The sequence below is a fragment of the Phodopus roborovskii genome, unplaced genomic scaffold (assembly GCF_943737965.1).
Source record: "Phodopus roborovskii unplaced genomic scaffold, PHOROB, whole genome shotgun sequence".
Lineage (NCBI taxonomy): Eukaryota > Metazoa > Chordata > Mammalia > Rodentia > Cricetidae > Phodopus > Phodopus roborovskii.
In genome coordinates, this window is record NW_026126517.1 from 17,821,392 (window position 1) to 17,845,556 (window position 24,165).

The window sequence follows — 24,165 nt, forward strand, 5'->3', positions numbered from 1 at the left end:
GGAAGGAACACCTAACCACCCACAGTCAATAGCTGCCTAATCTCCTATCAACATGAGGGTTTCTCCTATACATGGGTGGCAGCTGGGGCAGGGGGAGAATGACAGATGAATTAAGTATTACACTTCTCTGTTGACAAAAAAGTGACTTGTTCCTAAAATGAACCTAGTGGAGACACATCCTCAACTGACCCCAGCCTCATATTAGTCGGGGGGGGGGGGTATACTGTGGTTTAGCACCCAGTTTCTAGGATCAGACTTCAATTCAAATCCATTCTTCACAGCCATGCAGTCTTAAGAAAGCTTACTTATTTCTCTAAACCTCAGCTCCATCACTTACTCAAAAAGGCAATAATGACAGCACCACCAGGTTGTTAGGAGTCCATCTATGGGGATTTCTAAACCAGTGTCCACAGATCTTCCACCATCCTCTGCAACCCTTCCTGGCAAAGGTTTTCTCTGCCTTTTCCAAGTTTTTTCCTGTTGTGCTTTGTTAGAATCCTGTACTTAAATTGCCTAAACAATATGGTGGTGATAGCTTGCTGGTACAAATAAAGCCTGTCTGTGGGTCAGAGAGTAGAGCTTGCCACTAGCTAACCATAGAGGTCTGTAGGTCTGTACAGACACACAGGAAGTGAGGTAACTGGGCAGAAACAGGATATAAGCAAGGAGAAACAGGAAATCATTCTCTTGCCTGCTGAGAAGTGAAGGAGGTAAGGTGTGGCGGTGGCTTGCTCCTTCTCTCTAATCTCTGAGCATTTCCCTAGAAGGAAATATGACTCTGGGATTTTATTATCTAGACCAATTAAGAGCTCCACTTACACAATACAGCAGCAGAACAACCATTTATATAGAATTTCCACAGAATGAAGTATTATAAATAACCTAAGAATTTTTGTGTCTTGGGTGTGATACTTTTCAGGTATTCACTGAGTGGGTACTATGCTCGTGATGCAGGTACAGCATAACAACATTGCAAAGACGGGCCCAATGAACTCCTTGGCCTCCAACTGGTAAAAGGATAAGATACAGCATTAACGAAATAACCAAGTATAAATAAGCAGTTCACAGGAAGAGGCATTTCTAACCAAGATGGATTACCTCTATCTTTCAAAATGAACACAGCTTATAACCATTATGCTAATTTATCAGCTGACAGGCGGGCTACTTAGCTCACCTACACAAAGTTTTTTTTTTCTTATTTTACATATTGATCCCAGTTCCCTCTCCCTCCCTCCCACTAAGTAAGTTTATGATAATAATTCTTGATTACTCTGCTCTTCATGTGAAAGCACTAGCCAGAAAAGGTATCCAGTATTTGTTGTCATCCTTTACTGATACAGGAACTTCCTACTTGCATGGCAGGCCCAGAAATAGTGCTGTTAATGTGCTAACTGCCGTCACTGCTGATGAATACAGACTTTTGGGGATAGAGCAGAATGAATTGAATGAGCACGGATTTTGAAATTTCTCACTTTCCACCAGCAGGATATTTTCTTCTTCTGCATAGGATTGAGAAGGCAGCAGGTGTGGGGGTTGAGGATAGGGGACTAGAATCACCTAAGGGTTCTGATACCAGATACAACTTATGCTTTTCTTTTTAAGACAGAGTTTCTCTTTGTAACAGCCCTGGCTGTCCTGAAACTAACTCTGTAGACCAGGCTGGCCTTGGACTCACAAAAAATCTGCCTGCCTCTGCCTCCTGGGTGCTGGGATTAAAGGCATGCGCCACCACCGCCTGGCCCCATGATAAAGCTTATACATGATGCATGGTGAATTTGGGAATAGTTACAGCAACATAGTGAGTTTTAAAAGGATGGATACATTCAATTATTTAATTTTCAATAGTACTTCCTTTTTAATTTTGTGTTAAACTACTCCTAAAATGTAAGTAGGGGAAGCACTAGTTTTATACCCTAATTTGGTTACCTTTCATGGATTCAATAAATAATGGAAATTTCTCCCTCTGGAAGAAGGCTATTGTGATTCTAAAAGTTTGTGATCCACTCTTGGAGACAGAGTTGGGAGCCTAGGTCACTCAGTGCTATGGTAGTTTGAATTTAACTGGCCCCAAAAACTTTTAGGGGGTGGCATTATTAGGAGGAGTGGCCTTGTTGAAGGATGTGTGTCACTGTGGGGGCAGACTTTGAGGTCTCTTTTGCTTAAGCTTCACTGAGGGTCACAGTCCATTTCCTGTCACCCTCTGATCAAGATGTAGCCAGCACCATGTCTGCCTGCACGCTGCTAAGCTCCCTGCCATGATAATGGACTGAACTCACTCTAAACTATAAGTGAGATGGACTGAACCTCTGAACTGTAAGTGAGCCACCCCAATTAAATATTTTCCATAGAAGAGTTGCCATGGTCATGGTGTCTCTTCGCAGCAATAGAAACCATAACTAAGACAAATGTCGTCTGGGCCACAGAGGTTCCTAATGAGACGTGAGTGTTTTAACGATGCCCTGAAGATATGTCAGTGACACCCAGGTGTATATGGTCATCTATAACCACTCTCTTAACCTCAGCAATAGATTCCCATTGTTCCTGGACAACTTATGCCTCACGGTACTCAAATGATCTAACCCCAGATCTACATCTCCTGACTGACCTGCTGTAACACCTCAATGAATGGCACCATCAGTGATCAGGTCATCCATTCAGGGACATATAGCTCACTCACCTTAGATCCCTTCCCTCTCACCTTGATCTTAGCTCCAAACTGTGGCTAAAGGTTATCTTGGGCCAGCATCTGTGCTTATCTGTCAGCAGCTGTACTCTCTCCTACTTAGTTCTTGGTTTTTTGACACAGGGTTTCTCTGTTTAGTAGTCCTAGCTGTACTGGAACTCACTCTAGACCAGGCTGGCCTCAAACTCACTGAGATCTGCCTGCCTCTGCCCCCTGAATGCTGGGACTAAAAGTGTGCACCACCACTGCCCAGGTCTCCTACTTGTTTTTTGTTTTTAGTTTTTTTTTTGGTTTTTTAATTCAATGAACTTTGTTGAGTATATCTTATGCCAGGGAAAGTAGAAGATTCCAGAGCATCTGTAGACAAAAACAAAACAAAAGAACAACAACAAAAATAAAATATAAAGCTTAGTCCTCGAGGAGTTCCTGGTTTAATAGAGAAAGACCAACATGTAAAAAACTGAAATGAGCCAGGCATGGTAGTTCATGCCTATGATCCTAGCAATGGGTAGACTCAGGCAGGGAGATTAATTGGAATTTAAGACCAGTCTGACATAGTGCAGGCTACCAGGCTATCCTTTTGAAACCCTATCTCAGAGGAGCAGTTCACTGATAAATAAATAGAATATCAAAGCTGGAGCAAAATGAGGAAACTATCTTATTTGTCTAGGGGAGTGGGAGGGTCTTCCTCCTAAGCAGGTCTGATGACAGCTCAGGGTCCTTGTCCCAAGTATCTCGGCTATCTCAGTACATTATGAGGCTTCAGAACGTTTCTGTTCTGGGCTCTTTCATTTCATCTTCAGCCTTGTCATCTACCCAATGCAAAACCCCACCTTGGGAGACACCTGCTTGCTGGCTCCCTCTGCCATCTAGAGGCCTCCGCAGGAGCAGCTGCCATTCTGTGAACAATCATCTCAGCTTAGCAATGCCCTTGAATCTCCATGATGGCTCTTTGGTGTGCATATCCTTACTCACAAAGTAACAGACCAGCAAAGGTCAAGGTAAGTCACTGAAACTCACAGAAACAGATGATGAGCATGCCAGAATCTGAACTCAGAAACATCCACCTCCAGCCATAGCTATTCTCCTCCCCTCAGTGATCTACCCCACGGCCACTTTCCTGACCACCTCCTTTGAACCTGCACAGTCAAGAGGTACCCCTGAGCTTCCCCAGTGACAGCCATTCCTCTCCTGCTCATCACCATGTTGTTTGTTTGTTTTACTTTGTTTTGTTTTTCTTTGTTTTGACTTTTTGAGACAGGGTTTCTCTATTATGCCGCTCTAGCTATTCCGGCTCTCTATGTAGACCAGACCGGCCTCAAACTCACAGACATCTGCCTGCCTCTGCTTCCCAAGTACTGGGACTAATAAAGGTGTGTGCTACCATGTCCAGCTGACCCTCATTGTCTTGTACTGCCATGACTTGTTTACCTGCCTGCCTCCCCCAAAAACTGGTAGGCACTCACAGTAACCATGTACAATTCTTCTCTAAATCCCCCACACCTGACTCTTCTGCTGTAAAACTGGCATTTACTACACCATCACTGACGGGTTCATCAATGCTTCTAGTCTCTCTTCTCAAGAGATTAAAAACTGCCTGAACTCAACATATATTTTAGCAGATCAAGACATGAGATACTGCAATCTTAAACCGAAACCTAAAAAAAAAAAAAACAGGCAATGTCATGAAAAGGCAGGCTCAGAATCCAGACTCTGGGAAATGAAGTCACACCTCCAAGCCCTCCTCCAGGAAGTGAACAGACTCCAATAAGGATGTTGTCATCAGAACTGGACACACTCCCATCAAAAAGCTATTTCATTCTATAGTAACTCTGTCCAGTGTGTGGGTGCTGGAGGGCATTCTGAAAGCCACACTTCAGAAATAAAACAGGGAAGGCTAGGGTAAGAGGGTACATTTACATGTATTTATTCAGCCACTTGCACAGAATCCAGCCATGCCATAGTGTCCCTGTATCTGGCCTCAGGGCTTTCTCCCTGGCCTATACAACCAAGCTCCTTATGGTAGCATCTTGGATCAGTTTAAGATTGTTTAACTTTGAGTTGTAAGCTTTGTGTAGAACCGATGGAAACCATGGATGGTGACTTCATAAAACCACATATGGACGGTCCATGGGCCCTCTACAGAAACCCCATTCATGGCTTGATGGCTCACAAGTCAAGATGCAAGAGGCCTGAAATAAGTGTTCCAAAGAGCTTGAATCAGAGGTTAAAGAAGTTCCCAGGTTGAATAGTCTCTCGGCTCTGGCAACTTTGTGATCTAGAACATGAGGGCAAATGCTAACTTCGGTAATTATCCAGCTGAGTTCTGGTTCGACACCAGATGACCCGAGATCTAGATCATGGAGTAGAAAGGCCTACAAAAAATAGACCTGTGTCTGCTTCTATGCCAGCATGAAAATATGGACACAATACAACCATATCTCTCCAAACTAACTCTAGAACTCCCCAGGACTTCCATGGCCACAGAGCCCAAACTATTATGTCTCAAGAGCCAACAGCAGGTTGATGGCAAACCACTTACACCTTCAAGAGGCTAGGTCACTGGCCTCAGCATCACACACATCAAAGGCAGCAGCATTCCAACCAGATAGTAAACTGTACACAGCAAACCAAACACATAGCACAGATGCCTGCTCCCACAACTGCCAATGCACACGCCAAGGGTGGAAGGGGTCACAGCCCCTTGTGCCATCCCATGTACAAATTCAGAATTCAATTATCTGTAAATGTAGGGAAGGAGAGAAGCACTTCTGGGAGAGCTGTTCTCATTCAGTTCTTTTCCCTAGTTCCTTTTCAAGTGTGTGATAGATCTAATCTGATATCAACAACCGATAAATGTCATTTTCACCTTGGTATAGGCTAAAAGAAAGTATAGGCTAAAAGAAAGCTCAGAGAGGTTAAGTAACTTGGTTCCAATCACACAGCACTAAGAGCCATGATTCCATGAGACCCATCAAACAGCTCTGCTAGCAGCACTCTGGCTACTTGGGCCTCCTTTCTCATACTCTCTTCCGTACACATCACAGGGGAAACAAGTTGCTCCAGAAGTCTGAGCCTCTCCGAGTCTTCCACCTCTGTGAGAATGGAGAGCCCATGGCCTCTCCTCACACACAGGGGTTGGGGAGGGGCTGTTGAGACTAGCCTCCTGCAATGCCCCATCCACTCCCAATGGCTCAGTCTCCATGTTTGGAAAAATATACAGAGAAACAAATTTCCAGTTGCCAGCAGCAGCAAGAAGAATAAGAGTACTACTCAACAACGCCCTCTAGTGTGCCCAGGACAACAGATGCAGCACCCAGCTACAGTTCCCCTCTGGAGGCTCAGACCAGCCTGCCATTGCTGCTCTCAGGAGCTTGGGGGTGGGACAGCACAGCACCTGCCACTCAGCCACCAAGGCCTCACCAATCACTGTCTGCTACAGGATAGAATGTCTCTGCTCCTGATCGGTTAGGCTCACAACTCCTCCCAGCCCTTATACAACAGCAAGAGAGGGAGGAGCACAGAGGTGACAGGGTCAGGATGAGCCCACGGAGTAAGAGAGTAGGGAAGAGCCAGAGGAAGAAGACAGAGGACGAAGGACCCAAAAGGAGATAGGACAAAGATAAAAACAGAACACTGAGGAACAGCTAAAGAAAAAGACAGACATAGGGCAAGTGCCCTAGGCACAACCACCCCCCCCCCCCAACATCCTCTATCCACAGGCTCTGATATGTGGACACAGGAGGTGGCCAGCTGCTGTGCTGCACCAGGCACACTGTCCCCTCTCCTGAGGTCATTTCCCTCTATGGACACAGCCCTGACTGCTCCTGAGTGCTGAGCTGAGGGAGAAGAGGGGAGAGAAAGTGAACCAAAGGCGGAACTCGCAGAGGGAAACCACTTACGCACAGTGCGGCCGGCAGCATTTCCATCCTACCTTTGCAGTCGCCATGTCGGCCGGATCCATGATCCCGGCTTGGCCTAGGGAGCACAGCAGCACCATCCAGGGAGAAAAGGCAGAGTCACAAATGTCCACCCAGAAAGAGGACACCACCCCTCTGGAAGGAAGGCCAGGAGAATGAGACCGACTTCCATTCTCCAGAGGCCCCCCTGGCACCTCCTCTGTTGGAAATGGAGGAGAGCATCCTGGGTTCCCAGCCAGTTGGGAAAGCAGGCAGTCTGTATCCCTTCAAATACCCATGAACCCCAGTCAGTCCATTTTCCCTCCCCTGGTACTTGGTCTCAGAAGGCCAGTGTGGGTCTCCCCAGGCTCCCCCTGGTGGGGGGGAGAGGATGCAGAGTAGAGGCCGTGCCCCCGCCCCATCACTACCAGCTGGTACCCACAAATCAGGACAAGGAGCAGCACATGTGGGCAGAGGTTCCTGGAAGGTGCTGAAAACCAGTGCTGGGGTGGAAGGAAGGGCAAAGTCTTGGGTCGGTGGGGACAAGTGTGAAGGTGCGGGCACTCAAATGGAAGGAAGCAGCGGGAAGGTGCTGTGCAAGGAGAAGCTGGAGGGGCAGAGCTGAGTGGCACCGCTAAGTGGAGAAGGCAAAGGCAAGGGAACTCCCCCGGTGAAGCCACTCACCTTGCAATAACATTCAGACTGACTGAGGCCTATACAGAAGCCAGGGGCGGGCGGTTCACACACCCCCCCCCCCACCCCAACTCCACTCCCAGAGACTCAAAGCCTCTGTTTAAAGGTACATGAGAGCGGCAGGCAGCCCGGCTGGATCTGCAGAGGCCCCCAGCTCCGTTGGAGCAGCCTGATTGGTGGAGCAGGATGACTTCATCCAGCCCCATTCATCACTCTAGGTTTTCTGCCCAGCAGGGACAGTCAGCTCAGCTTGCAGTAACTACAGCTTCCTCTCAGGCCGGCAGAGCCAGCGGCTTTGGGATAGGCTTTATCTGTCAGGCGGCCACTGCGCAAAGGGAACCGGCCAGTGTACTCCGCGAAGAGTGAAGCGGGCTGTTCACACTGCTAAGAAAGAACGGGGCATTCAAAGCACCAAGCCAGTATTCACCGTCCGCATCCTGTCTGCGGGAGCCTGCTCCGGGAGATGAGAGCAACACCCCAAAGAGGACATGGTTAGAGCCACTGAGCTTCCTGTGGAAGCTGTGCTTCCTCACAGAAAATGAGACGTGGAAAAACCAGATCCAAGTCCTCAAGCATGCTTCAGTAGCCCTCTGTTGTCTTCTCCCCATGAGCAAGGCTCCCCTGACCTAATTGTAAGGGCATGGATTTCCTTGTGTCCAGCATTTTAAGTCTATGGAGAGCTAACAACAAATGGAGGCTTACAGATACACTTTACAGACTATGGGTTCAAGTCCCAGAAAAAAAAAAATAAAAAAATAAAAAGGTTAGTGGATAAATGTAAGAATGTCAGCTTCTGAGCGTCATCTCCACATAGGCTTTTACTTCAAGAAATTTCCTCTTGGGCCAAGGAGATGGCTCAGTGGGTAAGGTATATGCTGCCAACCCTGAGAAACTGGGTTCAATCCCCAGGATACACATAATGGAGTTTTCACCAACTTCTACATGTTGTCCTCCGACGTCTACACTGAGTGCTAGGCCATTGTGGGCAAGCACATACACAAATAAATAAATGTAATTTTTAAGATGTCATTGTACCCCCCAAAAGCTACAGTTCGTGGAGAAATATTCTGTCTTCTTCTTCTCCTCCTCCTCCTCCTGCTTCTTCTCCTTCTTCCAAGCTCTTCTCTTCCTCCCTAGACCCTCCTCAACATCAAGGAATAACTGCAATCTGGCCTGCAGGTCCCTGGTCATCTCCTTTGCTGTCCACTCCCATGCAGGAGACTCAGTAACAAAACAAGTCAATCTATGAGCCATGGAGTCTTAACTCCACAGCCTATTTTTGGACTCTAATCTCAGCACTGCCTTTGATTGTGGTTACTTGAATCAATCATGGTGGGCATAGTCCATAAAGGGAACAACTTTTCTTTCTTTTTTTTTTTAAATGTGTTCAATGATTGCCGTTTTATTAAAGAGAAAATGTCTTGATTTTCTTTCTCAAAACATCATCACACAAACACCATCCCCCATATTCATCAGTGCTCATGAGTCTGGCTTAAAGATCACAGCAATAAACTGTCCATCCTCCATTTCTACAGGGCTCCATAATTTATGTCTCCAAGTCCACCATTCCTTGCCGATAGATAGATAGATAGATAGATAGATAGATAGATAGATAGATGATACAGGGATGATTAATCGGACCCTGTAGCTGTGAAGTGACTTGTCTAAGGCCACACAGTAAGCAAATGGAAACTGGACTCAACCTCATATGAAGTGAGTTCATACCTTCCTCCACAAACTTCCTAACCCAATTTCCCACCCCTTCTCTATACCTCCTCCATCTGCTCCCAATTACTGAAGATATAAAGAACAGAAAATATCAGTTAAGGCCAAGTGAGAGGCAGAGAATACAGCTCAGTTGGTAGACTGCTTGTGTCCCATGCATGAAGTCCTGGGTTCAATCCCTGGCACCTCATAAACAAGATGAGGTAATAAATACATGAGGCAAACCAAGCATTTAGGAGCTGGAGTTCAAGGCCATCCTTGGCTACATATCAGGTTCGAGGCCAGCCTGAGCAACATAACACTGCCTCCCCCAACTGACAATACAAACTAATTCTAATTTACAACCAAGAGAGACCAAAGCAATGAATAAATAAATAGCAAGATGGCTCAGCAGGTAAAGATACTTACCACAAAAAACTGATAGGTCAAGTTCGGTCCCCAGAAACCGAACTTGTATAAGGGTATAAGGAGCGACCCAACTCCCAAAAATTGTCCTCTGATTTCCATGTGTACTATGGCATGCACACGTGTGTGCACTAATATATAAACACATCAAACACACATGATAACCATGATGATAAATGAAATATACTTTTTAATTTTAAAAATACACAAAATGGCAATTGATCCAAAATTACCTTTGAGATGTTTTTAAGATGGAAAATTATGAGATAAAAGATAATAAAAAACTGGTGGGGGGAGCTTGAGATTATCAAAAAAGTTAGCATGAACATTTAAATAAGTCTCCTATAGCTGGGCAGTGGTGGCACATGCCTTTAACCCCAGCACTCAGGAGGCAGAGGCAGGTGGATCTCTGACTTCAAAGCCAGCCTGGCCTACAGAGTGAGTTCGAGGACAACAAGGGCTACACGGAGGAACCCTGTCTTTAAAACAAACAACAACAAATCCTGATATAGTGACTAATCCAGCACTCAGGAAAAGTTTGAATCCAGACTGGGAAGAATTCTCAGAGAAGAATTCTTTTTAGATAAAAAGAATCAGCAATTTAGTCACGTTCACTTCAGGCAGAAAAGGAGACCAAGGTACCTTACAAAGGTTCAATTTAACAACACAAGTTAAAAGTAAGGCAGGGGAGATATACATATCTTGGAAGCTGGAGATCCATTTTTCCTGCCATCACAAACACATATTGCATGCATTCTATGAGATGAAAGCACGTGTTTTGTCTTTCTTATCTGAAATGTTTGGGATCAGAATTGTTACATATATGGAAAGGGTGTCATTGTTTTAGATATTTGCTTAGGCTTTCTCAGCTGAACCATCCTAATTCAAAATATTTAAAACCAAAATCCTCACCCAAGAGTAGGATTTAGGTCAATTAATATTTTCCTGTAACTCTGCTTAATTTTTTATAAGCCTCCTTTTAGGGTCATGGTTGAATCTACTGGTCAGGGGCCAGAGGAAAGGCCTTTCTCCTCCTATTCACTGAGAGGTACCCTTACCAAACTCCTTAAAAAAATCCAACAGCACAGGGCAGTGCCACTCAACATGCACTATCCTCTCTAGTCAGAAGCCTGACAAGCTCTCTCTGGCTATTGCGTAGCCTTCAATCCTCCCTCTGTGCCTGGGCTGGCAATCAAATGTGTAGATGAAAAGTAGAAAGCCAGGATCTACAAAGGAGAATATTCTGTTTCATCAAAACCATACAGACACCGATTCTATGATCAATGAAGTCTGCCTAGTTTCTCCAATGATCCAAGGCATATATCTACTCTTAAAGAACTATTATCAGGTACAGTGGGGCACACCTGTAACGCCAGCACTCTAGGGGCAGAAGCAGGAGGAACCCCATATGCTTTGAAGCCAGCTGGTCTACATAATGAGTTCCAAACTAACTGGGGCTACTTAGTAAGCGCTGCCCCAACAAAGCAAATAACAGAAACAACAACCAAATCCTTGCACACATCCCTGGAAGGCGGACATGCATTGACAGTGTGGAGAAAGCACCAGTGTATTTCACAAGGCAGCTCAGGCCTTGAACCTCAAGAGTCAGGGACAGTGTTATTTGGTACTGAACAGACAACCTGGAAGGCATGGCAGCAGCATGAAGGGAGGGTACGGTATCAGGTTTCGGGGGTGGGGGAGGTATGTAATTCAGAGTACAAAGAATATTCAGAGAAAAAAAAAAAGAACTGAAAATTATACTTAACAAGAGGAGAAATTGATACAGGGTGTATAAGAGGTCACTGGATCCATACCCCTTCTACTTAGAAGAAAGGACTTGATATAACCTCTTATGAAACAACTCCTCTAGACTATGCTAAAGGAACCTGAAGCTTCCTTTTCTTCAACCCATTTCATCTCACCTAATACTTAGTGGAAGGGGAAGGGAAGACATTCCTTGATAATTTCTGTCTAGGAAATTATTCTAATTACTGTACCCTAGGTAATATCCTCTGTTTAATCACTGCACTTAGGCACTAAGTTAAGGAGAGGAAATGGGTCTGATAAAGACCCAGAAGCCTTTGAGAAGACCGGCTTTTGACAGAAGAGTGGCAGGGAATGTGGGAAGTAGAGTCTCCAGCTCCCTGAGCACAGCTCTGAGGCAGAACACTGCACCTGCTGCTATTAGAAGAGCCTTTGTAGGGGCAGCCAATGTGGTTGTTTCAAACTTTAGCCAGATCAACGTTCCTGGCATTGCATCTTGGGAGTTGTAGTTCTGAGCAGCAGGCATTTGGCAGCCATGTTTGCACTGATTGGAGGGTATGCAGCTGTATCTTTTTTTTCCCCTGTAGCAATTCTGCACATCTACAATCAGATGCCTTTTCCCAAAATGTGAAATCCCTTCTCTCTAGAGTCTGGGTGCTGACACAAACTGAAAAGAAAGCAATGAGAATGGAAGAGATTCACAGAACTGGAACTTGAAAAAAAATGAAGAGCCAAAGAGGTCTTTGGTAGACTGTTTCTAGAAGGCAGGTTCTTTGGAAGAGGAAACAGGAAGAGAGAAAGGACCCTGGGTGTTCCCTTGCAGGTGTATGTCTGCATGAGTGGCTTTCTCATCTTTTGCTTGTTAACCTTCAATCTTCAGCAAAACACCGAGCATAAGGAAGCATTGAGATTTGAATTCTGACTCAACCACTCACCTCTGTGTAACCTTGGGCAAGTTACTCAGCCTGCCTGTGTCCCCATTTCCTTATCTATTAAGACATGGATATTACAAAACTAAAAAACAAAATTACAAAAGTCAGACAACACTGTAAAGGGTTTGGGTGTATAATAAATACTATCAGAGTCAGCTGAGTGTCTCCTTGCTATTCAGTGGTAGACTGCCTGTCTTCCCCTTCAGGTAACCCCTCTTCCCAGGGTTTCTATTTTATGTCTCTCCTGGAGTTGATGGTAGGGACACTTGGGCAGCAGAGAAACCCATCTGCTGTTTGAAGCAGCAGGACAAACAAAACAGTCACTAAAACAAGGCCAGGAAGGGGAAATTGTAACAAGGATGCTATAGGGCACTGCCAAATGGTGCTAGACACTAAGAGGAAAGGCAGACATGGAATCAAACAGAAGGAGGCCATAATGTGGGCATGATGACCCGGGCTGTAATCCCATCCATCACTCAAGAGGCTGTTGGGGGATTGCTTCTGGGAGTTAAAGACCAGCCAGGGTTACTTAGCAAGGCTTTCCCTCAAAAAAAAAAAAAGTCCAAAGATTAGAGATGTGGCTCGGTTGGGAGAATGATTATCTAGAATGCATGAAGCTCAGCCTTGCATGAAAGCCTACATGGAAGCAGTTGCTTGTAGTAACAGTACTTGGGAGATAGAGGCAGAAGGATCAGGGATCATAAGTTAAGGGTCATCCTTGGCTACATAATAAGTCTTAGGCAATCCTATGCTACATGAGACCCCCCCCCAGTAAAACAAAACACCCTAATCCACAAGACAATCAAGAGAAGTGGCTCTAGTTGAGCACGGAGGGAAAAGAAGACTAAGTGAATAGAGTCAGGCAGGGTGGGAATGACCATGAGAGGATAAGACTGGGCACCAGAAAGCTGTGGAAGGAGACTAGCTGTCCAGCATGGGGAAAGCCAGAGGCTTGGGAGCCACCCATGCACAGGTCAGGTACAAAATCTGTCTTGCAAAACAGAGCTGCTCTCTACATAAGTGGGGGTGTTGGGAGGGTTCTCTGGGTAAGTGGGGGTGTTGGAGGTCTGGCAGTAGAGCAATTTCTAAAGAAGTTTAGAGAAAGAAGAACAGGGATAGTGAGTGGAAAGGAGCATGTTAGGCAACAAGGAACTGGCCACACCTTAGAAACTATTCACCTGGATCAGTGCACCCTCTGTACTCTGTGGGGGAGGCAGCCAGGAAAAGCATTAGGGATATCTTAGTGCAGGTGCGGCTAACCAGGAGAAGGGAAAGCCGGTCACCTGTGCTGCTGGCCAGCGGAAAAAGAACACGGGTCGCCACTTCCCAGAGCACCTTGCTTTGGGAGACCCGTGGGCCTGTAGTGCTCCCAGACATACCTTGGACATGAAATATCCCTGGGAAAATAATAAAATTAGCAAAGAAGGGACCCACTTTTCTTAGCTGCTAGCGATTCCTGAGACCTCATGGGCAATATGGATGAATATAAATGGTATTACCTCACCTTGGCCTCTGTATGTTAATAATAGAGACTAGCATAGTGCTTAAAATCTACAGTTGCCTGTTTCAAATTCTATCCCATTATTTAATAGCTATGCAATTGTACAGACAATTGCAAGACCTCTATACACCCCAGCTACCTTATGTACACAATGAAAATCATAATGAATATCCCTTATACAAAATGCATTGGGCCCAAGTGTCTGGAGTTTGGGTTTTGTTTTGGATTTTGGAATATTTGCATAAACATGATGTAGCTTCTTGAAGATGGGACCCAAGCTGAAACATAAAGTTCATTTTCATTTCATATATACCTTGTATTCTAGCCTGAAACCAATTTTATGCACTATTTTTTGGTACACCTCCAGTTTGCCTATGACCTATCACATGACACCAGGTATGGAATTTCCCATTTGCAGTATTTATTAGTACTCTTAAAGTTAAGCTTCAGCAAGCATTTTGGATTTCAGTTGTTCAGCATAGAGATGTTAAACCATGCATTTCATTGAGGAGGAAAAAAGATGAAATGGAAATGACCACAATGACAGACAGGCAGCAGACATACTTAGTAAATGTTAATTAAAGGGATTTCTTTATAATCCCTATCTCGGGGCACCCATGGGTATTCCATGAGCTCCCCCACTCCTCCAAGACATCCTGACTTGGTGTCCATGCAAGGCCAGCACTGTTTATGCAACTTCTCCACTCAACACACATCTCTAGGCACCATTACAGCACACACATTAGCTTTAGGCTTTCAGATAGCAAAGACGTGCAAATTTCATGCCCATGTGCACATGCAAACAAATGAAAAAAGAAAAGCTCGTAAGATGCATATGACAACTGGCTTTCCCTGCCTTGAAATTTTACTCCTGTGCCTGACCCAAATTTCACACAAGCCCTCTATCAGACTGCAGAAAATACAGCTGATCATACTTTGGTTCCAGGTATGAATAAATATAGGGAAGTATGGGATCAACTGAGCCTGGTAAGGGGTGAGCACAGGGTTCAGCAGTGTTGCCTGACCTCTTGGTGCATGGTCAATGAGCGAGCGCTATGTACTTCTGGTGTCCTGACAAACTGCTCCTCTGAAAACACAGGAGGAAGGAGCTGGGTCAGGGTGGAGATGGGATAGAGGATGCCTGCAGTACACTGGGTACAGGCCACTGAAAGACACTGTGACCACTGCTGAAATTAAGAGAAAACACAGGGAGATGGCAGACAGACCATGGTCTGGAAGAAGAATGGCCTCAGGATTCCCACTGGAGAAGTGTTGGTGAGATTCTGGGAGTGCTGGCAAACTCTAAGATGAAGGGAGGGCCCACACAAATCCCCACAGAGGCTTCAGACAGTACCTGCAGAGAGGTGAAGAATGTAAGCTCTGTTCCACTACAAATAGTAGTGAAACCCAGAGCCAGCATCAAAAGATGCAGTCAGAACAGAGATGCCCTGCAGTTTCTACACAATACTTGGTAGAGTCCACAGGCACTGCTAGAACCAATGAGACTCCAGAAACAAACATGTCGAAAAGACTAAAGTAAAGATGCTGCTGCTGCTGCTGCTGCTGCTGATGATGATGATGATGACAACGATGACGATGATGATGATGAATCAAGAGCCCTTGGTACTAAGGAATGTTTAACTGGACCATTGAGCATCATAGTGACCTATTCTGTCTTTGTCATGTGTGTTTTCTTGTTTTGTCTGGTTCTGAAGTTTTCCAAGAGATAATCTTCAAGAACAGGTGTTCTCACACACTCCATATCTGAATCCCAGGAAGGTGGAAAATATTTTAAGGTCCATGGAATCCAAGGAAAAGTAGGTTTGCATAGGCACACCCATACCCTTGGAATCCTACAGAGAACGCCGTATTACACAAATGAATTTGAGATCTGGAGTCTGATCCCATCTCTCACTAATGAGCTCTGATGAGGATCAATCTAATCTAGTAAAATATGTTCCAGTCATTTCCTTCTGAATTTGTTGCTACAAATACATCAGATGAGAAAGGGAAAGCACAGCACTGAGCATAGCCCCACCTGACCCAAAAACAAAGCAGTGAGTGTTATTAACAAGGAACACCTCAGGACTGCAACGCAGCACTGTGTCATACCATAGATGTGCTGTTTCCATGCTCACATTAGTGAGACTTTCCTATACGTCTGAGTTAACTTTGCTGGAAAGTTCTCAATTAATTTTCTTTGAAAACTTCCCATTCTGGAAGGTTTTCACAGAGCCACTTAAGTGGGGATTGAAAGAAATCATGGACCAGGAAAGAATGCAGTCCCTCAAATCCATGCTTAAAAGCCCTGTCTATTGACACATGTTCTATACCTAACTCACAAGGACAGCACTCTGGCAGGTGAGAGCCCACCTGTGATTTAGGATGACTAGAAGAGGAAGCTCGGGTAACAGGTCTATTTTATTTCTAGAAGAACAGGAACCAAGCAAGTAAAGTCACTCCCATGGTAGAACCTTCGGCACCTGTGCCATGGAATTTCAAATGTCAACCACTTATCTAGGAACCTCAAAAGTCCAACCTGAATCCCATTTACTAACTCATCCATCACTGCCACATAGAGGGGGACAAAGGAGAGCTACTGTGTTTGTGCACTTCTGAGGGTGGGAGTGGGTGCATACAAACATCCTCCACTCCTCCCTCTCTCTCCCGAGCTCCCAAGACCTTGTTTGTCTGTTTGTTTGTTTGTTTGTTTGTTTCAAGACAGAGTTTCTCTATGTAATAGCTCTTGCTATCCTGGAACTAGCTCTGAAGATCAGGCTGTAGACCAACCAGGCTGGCCTTGAACTCATAGAGATCCACCTGCCTCTGCCTCCCCAGTGCTGGGATTAAAGGTATGTGCCACCAGACTCCCCAGACTATTCTGAAGCAGGATCACAACAGGTTCTCTCCATCTCCAAGGAAGACATTGGCCTTCAGACTAAGAAGGAATGAGAGAGAGAAAGAGGGAGCCAGGCACTTTGTTGCATATGAATCATGTGCCTGAGGATAATGCAAAAAGAAACAAGTCACCTAGAAAGTTGGTGACAGATAGGGTGGAATGACTGGTTTCAGCACACACCCGCAACCCACCACCCTTCTCTTTGTTGGTGATGGTAGCAGTTCCTGAGCTCTGCACCAGACAGATATTGAGAAACCGGAAGCTGTGTACCTAGGCTAGTCTGGTACAGTTATGAAATTAATTAATACTTAGAACAGGGTTACAGGAGGCTTCAGGCGTATGTTCCTCTAAGCAAGATCTGTGACAACCTGCATCAGAAGGTCCTATGATAAGATTGATAAGATTAACTGGAAAATTCCTGAGCCTGCCTAGGTATCCATGAAATTAAGATTGAGGCCTACGGGTCTGCAAATTGAACAAGGTCTTCTTATAAGTTTCAAACACATACAGGGCTGAGAATCACAGCCTCAGGGATTAACTGATCACTCATTACCCAGAAAGCATGGACATTAACTCACATCTGAATGGGAAATGTTACAACTTGGATTTGTAAGTATATTTTTATCTCTGACTTAAAAATCTCTACATCATCATACACACTACACACTGGGATTTTAGTACAGATGTGCACATCCACAAATGCCCTGGTAATATTTACAGAATATGGCCTTGCAGCCATGCTGATGTCATCACCCTCTAGTATAAAAACTACAGTGCTTAGATGGCGAAGCTACAGAGGGCTGCTCTGAGCTTCCAGTGTTAGTGATTAGGAAGAGGGCTCTGGCCTTCAATTCCCCATCTCAACCTTGGTGTAAGAAGGAAGAAAAGACTGGAGCACAGAATAGGACAAGACTGAGGCTACATTCTCTGCGCTGAGAGCCCAGGTCACCTTCCACTCACATGCCTTCTTCATAACTGGTAGGAGAATGTGATTCTCCCAGCAGGAAGTAGGAAAGCTGGGAAATGAAACTTACCATCCAGCCTGCCAGCTATCCAAAGCAAAATCCCAGTTATGGTGTCAGCAGAGATCAGGCACTTGGCTGAGCTATAATTAACAGTCCCTTTCTCAGGCAGTAAGTGCTGGAGTAGGAGAAACGCAGAGCAGGTGATGGTTACACCTGCAGACAGTTCTGCTGACAGCTACAGAAGCATCCAGAGCTGCCAACGAGGACAGCAAGAAGCAGGAAATACTGAGAGGAAAGGCAGAGCCTTCCATGAGCATCCCTGCTATGAGTCCAGACCTAAAAAGTTCTGTTCTCTATTATCCACAGTCCATAGTGTTATCTTTCAAAGACCAAGTGCTCCCCAGAAGCATGTGGGTTACATGAAGTGAGGACACATGGTGGGTGGACACAGAGTAAACCATTTCCACTATCATGAAAAGCCCAAAGAGTAATAACACTCTTCTCTTTAGAACAGCTTCAATGAATAATCTTGTCATCACAAAACATTGGGGATTATAGCAGAGACCTGGTCTCAGCTTAAAAAAAAAAAAAAAAAAAAGACTTTACTCAGTCACTGGTTCAGATTCACACAATAAATATTTTTGAGTACCTGTCAGGTGCAAGGCTCTACGCTAAACATTGGCAATACACTAAATCCCTAATCTCATAAAGTTGAAGGACAAATGATGGAGAGAACAACTAATGAACACATACAACTGTACTTGGGGTTAGCACTTAGTGCTAAGATATAAAATAAGGTCAGTTATAGTGTCATACACTTGTAATTCCAGACTTGGGAAGCTGAGTGGTCCCTGTCTCAGGAAAACAAACAAAAGAGAAGAAAGTGTGGGGGGAGAAATTCACCAAAGGAAAAATCCTCCTTGGCCATCAGCATTGTATTGTGTAAAGAACTACACATTGTCTGACATTGTTTGCTGAAGACCTACTGTGTGCATGGCACAGCCTGTGCAGGCAGCCCCTGGGGGAGCATCTCGGGAAGAGACTCGGCCCAGCACACCAACCACCAAACCTCTGGCCATGATAAACCCTGGAAAGGGAACTGTGCCTCCTATGTGTATAATGGAGGGACAGACAGACAGACAGAGACAAGTTGGTCACCCTCTGATCCCTACTACTGTGAAATCATTTAGCCTCTTACTACCTTCTTGTTTCTCCTTTTTTTTTCTCTCCTCACGCTTTTTGTCCCATTTCCCCTTTCTCTAATATTAACCTGTTTTCACATAAAAGAAATGAGATGCTCCCCCCAGCCCCCTGCAGCTTGTACAAGTCTATATGTCCCTTGAGCCACTGAGAAGGCTTTGAATTGAACTCTGATCCAGCCCTGGAACCTCTTCCTCCCAGCAAGCTGTTTCCTCTCTGCTTGTCACAGCAGCCAAGGTACAGCATGGGCTGCACGGAGCCACTGCAGCATGGGTCTGCCAGATTAGGGGCCTGTGTCCCACATCTTAAGACAAGCGTCCCACATCTGGATTGTACTCATATCTTCATGTCAACCTGCACAGGCAGTTCTAGTGTCAGAGGCTAGTCCCAGAGCAAAGGGGCACAATAGGTGACCACATGAACCCAATATCCCCAGACATTTCCATCTTAAATCCCTATCAGTTAAAAACAATTCTCAGCACCCACCAAGGCCAAGCCACACAATACTCAGGCTCTCGACAGCACCTTCCTCTTGGGCCCTCCAATTTTTTTACTGACTGATTTTTCAAGGAAGATACAAAAGCTGCCATCTAGCTAGATATTTATGGAGATCACCAGGAGGCAAGTCACCTCTTAGGAACCACTCAGTGAGGCAGAGACTAAATCTCCCAGCTGACACTCCACCAGCTGCTAACCTTAGCTTTTCCCTCCAGCCTTCTGCAACACATCTGTCTCCCTCTAACCGATATGTCACTCATCAGGGAGCAAACATGGAAAGCAAGCCCCAAAGTATTTCTGCCTCCATGTAGAGTCCCAGGCAATCCTAACCTCTGGGGCCCCTGCCACTTACTTGGCTCTCAGGAAGGCCAACTTCTTCCTCAGACAGGAGACATGGTAGTAGCAAGTCTGCCTGACAGCTGTGCTGCACGAAACAGTTTCTGGCCGCAGATTCTGCACCATGCCTGGCTCAGGGGAGGGCCTGCCACATGGCAGCCAGGACCTCGAGGGCTGCAGGTTCACTTTGGAGGCACATGGATGTGTTGCCTCTGCAGCTGCCCCAGCGGTTGGCAGTAAGCTCCTACACCCACAGTCTCCATGCTCTGCGGTTCCATTCAAAACTCGGGAAGGTGAAGGGCCCAGTGTGAGAGAGCCTGGAGTTTGATGTATGCTGCTATTGCAGTCTCCCTCGCCTTCTGTTTGAGCCACTGTTTCATGCAGAGCGCACCTCCATCCTTCCACATCTGGCAGTGTTGTGGTACCTGGCGAGCTTCTGCTCCCTCTGTCCTCCAACAGGGAGGATGGAAGTATACCTGCATGTGATATCAGCTGCTGGAGCTGGAGGGAAGGGAGGGGCAGCGGGCACTGCTCCCAGAGGGGGTTGCTTCTGGGCTCCTTCTTTAAGTTAAAGATCACCTGAATAAACCAGGGCCATGGAGAATTCAGTGACTGGACAGATAGGTGGAGCTAGAGTGCTGCAGAAATCTACTATGGAGGACAAGTTCCACACCAGAATGGGCAGCACTGAAGATACTTCTCCTAGCAGGACATTACAGCTAGTTTATTTTGCTTTCTGTTGCTGTGGAAAAAAAAAAAAAAAAAAAAAAACCCACCATGACCAAAAGCAACTTGAAGGGGAAAGGGTTTGTTATATCTTACAGGTTAGATTCCACCACTGAGGAATCTAAGGCAGGAACTCAAGGGAAGAGTTGATGCAGATATATATATATGTGTGTGTGTGTGTGTGTGTGTGTGTGTGTGTGTGTGTGTGTGTGTGTGTAGAGGTGAAAGATTGATTTGATTTCAGGGGTCTTCCTTGCTCTCTCTGTACATTTTACTTGAAACAAAGTCTCATGAAGCTGAAAATGACTCAACTAGTCCAGCTAACTAGCCTGCCCACAAGAATACCCTATGCCAGGCAGTGGTGGCACACGCCCTTAACCCCAGCACTTGGGAGGCAGAGGCAGGTGGATCTCTGTGAGTTCAAAGCCAGTCAGATGGGACACTTACAGCTTCTGTGTGGATGCTGGGAATACAAGCTCCAGTTTACAAGCCGAGCATTTTCTCCATCTAGCTCTTCAGTGGGTGCTTTGCTTTGTTTTGCTTTCTCTGGAACTCGCTCTGTAGACCAGGCTGGCCTGGAACTCACAATATGCCTGCTTTGCCTCCTGAGTGCTGGGATTAAAGGCTTGCCCAACTGATTTATTTTTTAAACCTAGATTAAGAGGTCAGCAAAATGGCTCAGCAGGCTGAAGTGAAGGTTCTCTCTAAACAAGCCTGGAGAGCGAAGTTCAAACCCTGGAACCAGGGAGGAGGATAGGACAAATGGTTCACAGAGTTAGCTGTCCTCTGGCCTCACACATATGCTGTGGTCTTCGTCCCTAGGCACACACACAATATTATAGTTTTGGACCCTGGGCAGGCAAAGGTGCTTCCCTCCAAGACTGAGAACCTGAGTTCCGTCCCAAAACTCACACGGAAGGAAAGAAGTGAACTAAATCCTGGGACAAACGGCTGAGCTGCCTATTTAACATATTAAAGCAGACCTGACCTGGCCAGCCGCCAGGTTCTCCCAGTGCCTACCCATTACCCATTTGACAAACTCCACTCTCTATGCTGAACTCTCCAGCCCAAGGGCTGGACTGCCCTTCCCTGTAATCCAGCCATTTGGTCACCCCACCTTTTTTTTTTTTTAAATACCTTTGCCCCTTTGCCCTCCTGGCTGCTGTACCTGGTTCCCCTCTCTTCCCCTCCCATCTCCTCACAGGGCTCAGGGTCATGACCACTCAGGCTTCTGCCACCTAACATATATGGTTCCAAATTCTAGAGTCAAACCCTGAGACAAATGGTTGAGGTGCCTATTTAGCAATAAATACATTTGATTTTAAAGATTAAACAATGCTGCAAAATGAATAATCAACCTCTAGACTGTTTACATCTCACCTTAGGGATCTCATCCTTATGTGACCATCTTCCCTTCCTCCTCCATGACCTGTAAGTGCATCCCACTTTGATTTTTTGAGATAGGGTTTCTCTGTGTAGCTTTGGAGGCTGTCCTGGAACTAGCTCTGTAGACCAGGCTGGACTCAAACTCACAGAGATCCTCCTGCCTCTGCTTTCCTCCTGAGTGCTGGGATTAAAGATGCATCCATTCTTGTTACTCACCTGGGAGTGCTCCTTTTCCTACACTCTGGGTCTCTCCTCCTTGATACCTGGCTTCCCTACATTTCAATGGGGCCCAGCCCAGCAGAGCAGGCTAGGCCTCTCCCTCTTCCCACACCTACATGCTGCACATCCAATTGCTTGTGACCTAAATGAGATCTTTGTAGGTTTGCTTGTAGTGCTGGGCTGGGACCTGGGACCTCCAGCACACAAGGGCAAGTGCTTCTCCACTAAGCTACCCCAAGAGCTCCAAACAGGTCCTTTTTGAACTTCACAGCTCCTGCATAACTTGCCTTTCCATTTGCACATACCATGAGTAGTTCACACTCTGTATGCTGAAATTAAAACTCGCTAAACATGGCTGTGCTTCAAATTCTTCCAAAACATACACAGTATATTACTAGTACCTAATGCAAGCGCATATAAACCACTAGCTATGGACCAGGCATAGCCTTATAATTCAGTCACTACACCCGTTTTACAAAGGAGAAGAATGAGGCTCACAAATTGTTAGGTTGGAATCTCCAGCTCTCCCCTGCCAACACAGAGTCTCCAAACAAAGAATAGGTACCAAAAAAGCCCAGTTCTACATTTTTGGTGATTACTACAGGGTCCTCCCCTAAGGTTGCCAGTTGCCAAAGTCCCCACCTAAAGTGCTCAGCATTTGACAAAACCAGCTTGTGATGGACAGACACATCATCACCCCTCACCTACAACCTATAAACTCTCCCTGCTTTTATCTGTGGGCCCAACTTCTCTGGCCTTGATCTCTGGGACTGGAGAACTCGTCTTGGAGTTGCTTTGCTCAAATAAACCTGTTTTCAGTTTGACTTGATCTGGCTTACTGTGTCAATGGAAAAACCAATTATGGGAGACGGGGAGAAAACCTATTAGAAATGTCTACTGACCCCCCCCCCAACATTGCATGGCATGTGCTAGAGCCATTACAGAGAAGGGGGCACTTAGCCTCTAGATTATACTGCCTTTTTCTACTGCACAAACCATAAAACTCAGGTTCATCCTGGAAAGCATCCCAACTTGGATGCCACTCCTGTCAGCTCTATTTCTCACATTTTTAATTGGTTCCTCTTTTTTTGTCCTCAACTATCACCATTCAGAAATACACCATCTGGTCTCAGTCCCAAAGTTGCCATGGCAGAAATTCCTCCCTGCTCATCTTGGTCTTTATCGCCCTCGTTCATTTTCTCCAGAGCTCTTCTTACTACTTGGTAGTTTCCTTGTTTGGTGTCTATTTCCCCTCACCCAGCAACAAGCATCAAAGAGGATGTCTTGATCCTAGCTGTATATAATGTCTCCAGTGGATGGCATGTAGTGTGTACTCAATAACTATTTCAGACACTGAACTGGTGTGGTGTTATCTGTTTTCACTTCATTTGTTTGCCCTCCAAGTGCTCGTTTCTTAATCCATGTTTCTCCATGGGTCATTGTGATTTTTCTCACAAGATTAGCTGGGAGTGGGGCTGGCTTAGAGAGTAAAGGAAGATGCTGTCAGGCTGACAACACTCAGGAGGCAGAGGCAGGCCGATCTCTGAGTTTGAGGTCAGCCTGGTCTCCAGAGCAAGTTCCAGGACAGCCAGCATTTTACACACACAGAGAGAAACCCTTCCTCAAGAAAAGAAAACAAAACACTCCTTACATGACACCAAAGACAGATCCACTTGTTTCAAATAATCTTCCTGGCCCCTTGCCAGAAGCCCACTCCTAGAACGCGATGCTGCAGCAGACTTAAGTCTCTGTGCTCCCTGAGCTCCCCCTGCTCTCTCACACCCCCATGCTGGTGCACACCCTGTTCCTTCCCTGGGAAAGCTGTCCATGTGACACTCCCACTCATCCGGAAGCTCTCAACCAAAGCATCACCCTCTAGAGCCTCTGCAGATGCACCCCATAGTCACCACTCCAACAGTACACCACTCCTGGGCAGGTTCTTAATGTCACTGGGCCTCAAGTCTCCTAAATTCTGGAAAACACAGCATCAGCTTGATAGGGCTTACTTTAAGGTAATATGTAGAGAATTCACTGCACAGTTTGGCGCCTGGCAGGGATTTTGTTTTATTAGTGAATGCCCAATTCCATGTCCATAATGACATTGAACATTCATCTGCAAGTGTATCTCACCATTAACAACAAGGCTCTTGAGGAGTGATGTCACAGCTTACTCTGTTTTATCCACCAGTGTCTGTACTTGGCATCTGCAGGTGCTCCAAATTCCACCCACTCTCTCTGAGTGATCTCTTAGATACACAGTATTTTTATTTATTCTTTGAGAATTTCATATATGCATAATATGTTTTGGTCCTATCTACCACCCACTCCTCCACG

At 45.7% G+C, this 24,165-nt stretch overlaps 1 protein-coding gene across 10 annotated transcripts in view; it reads right to left on the reverse strand.

Annotated features, from left to right (window-relative positions):
• The window catches only part of Gramd1b (GRAM domain containing 1B), a 181,302-nt gene that overhangs the window by 100,242 nt on the left and 56,895 nt on the right, over positions 1-24,165 (reverse strand). The window contains exons 1-2 of one of the 10 annotated variants that reach the window (XM_051197150.1): positions 7,267-7,362; positions 6,618-6,661 (exon numbers count right to left, since the gene is read on the reverse strand). The exons of 8 other annotated variants lie outside the window; for them this stretch is intronic. Coding sequence is in view for 1 of the 2 variants with exons in the window: in XM_051197142.1 (XP_051053099.1) it covers positions 6,586-6,661; positions 7,267-7,279 (89 nt within the window). In the remaining variant the exon portion in view is untranslated. Of the gene's footprint in view, positions 1-6,585; positions 6,662-7,266; positions 7,363-24,165 lie in introns of those variants that run through there. One more of the 10 variants, XM_051197142.1, reaches the window with a different exon arrangement.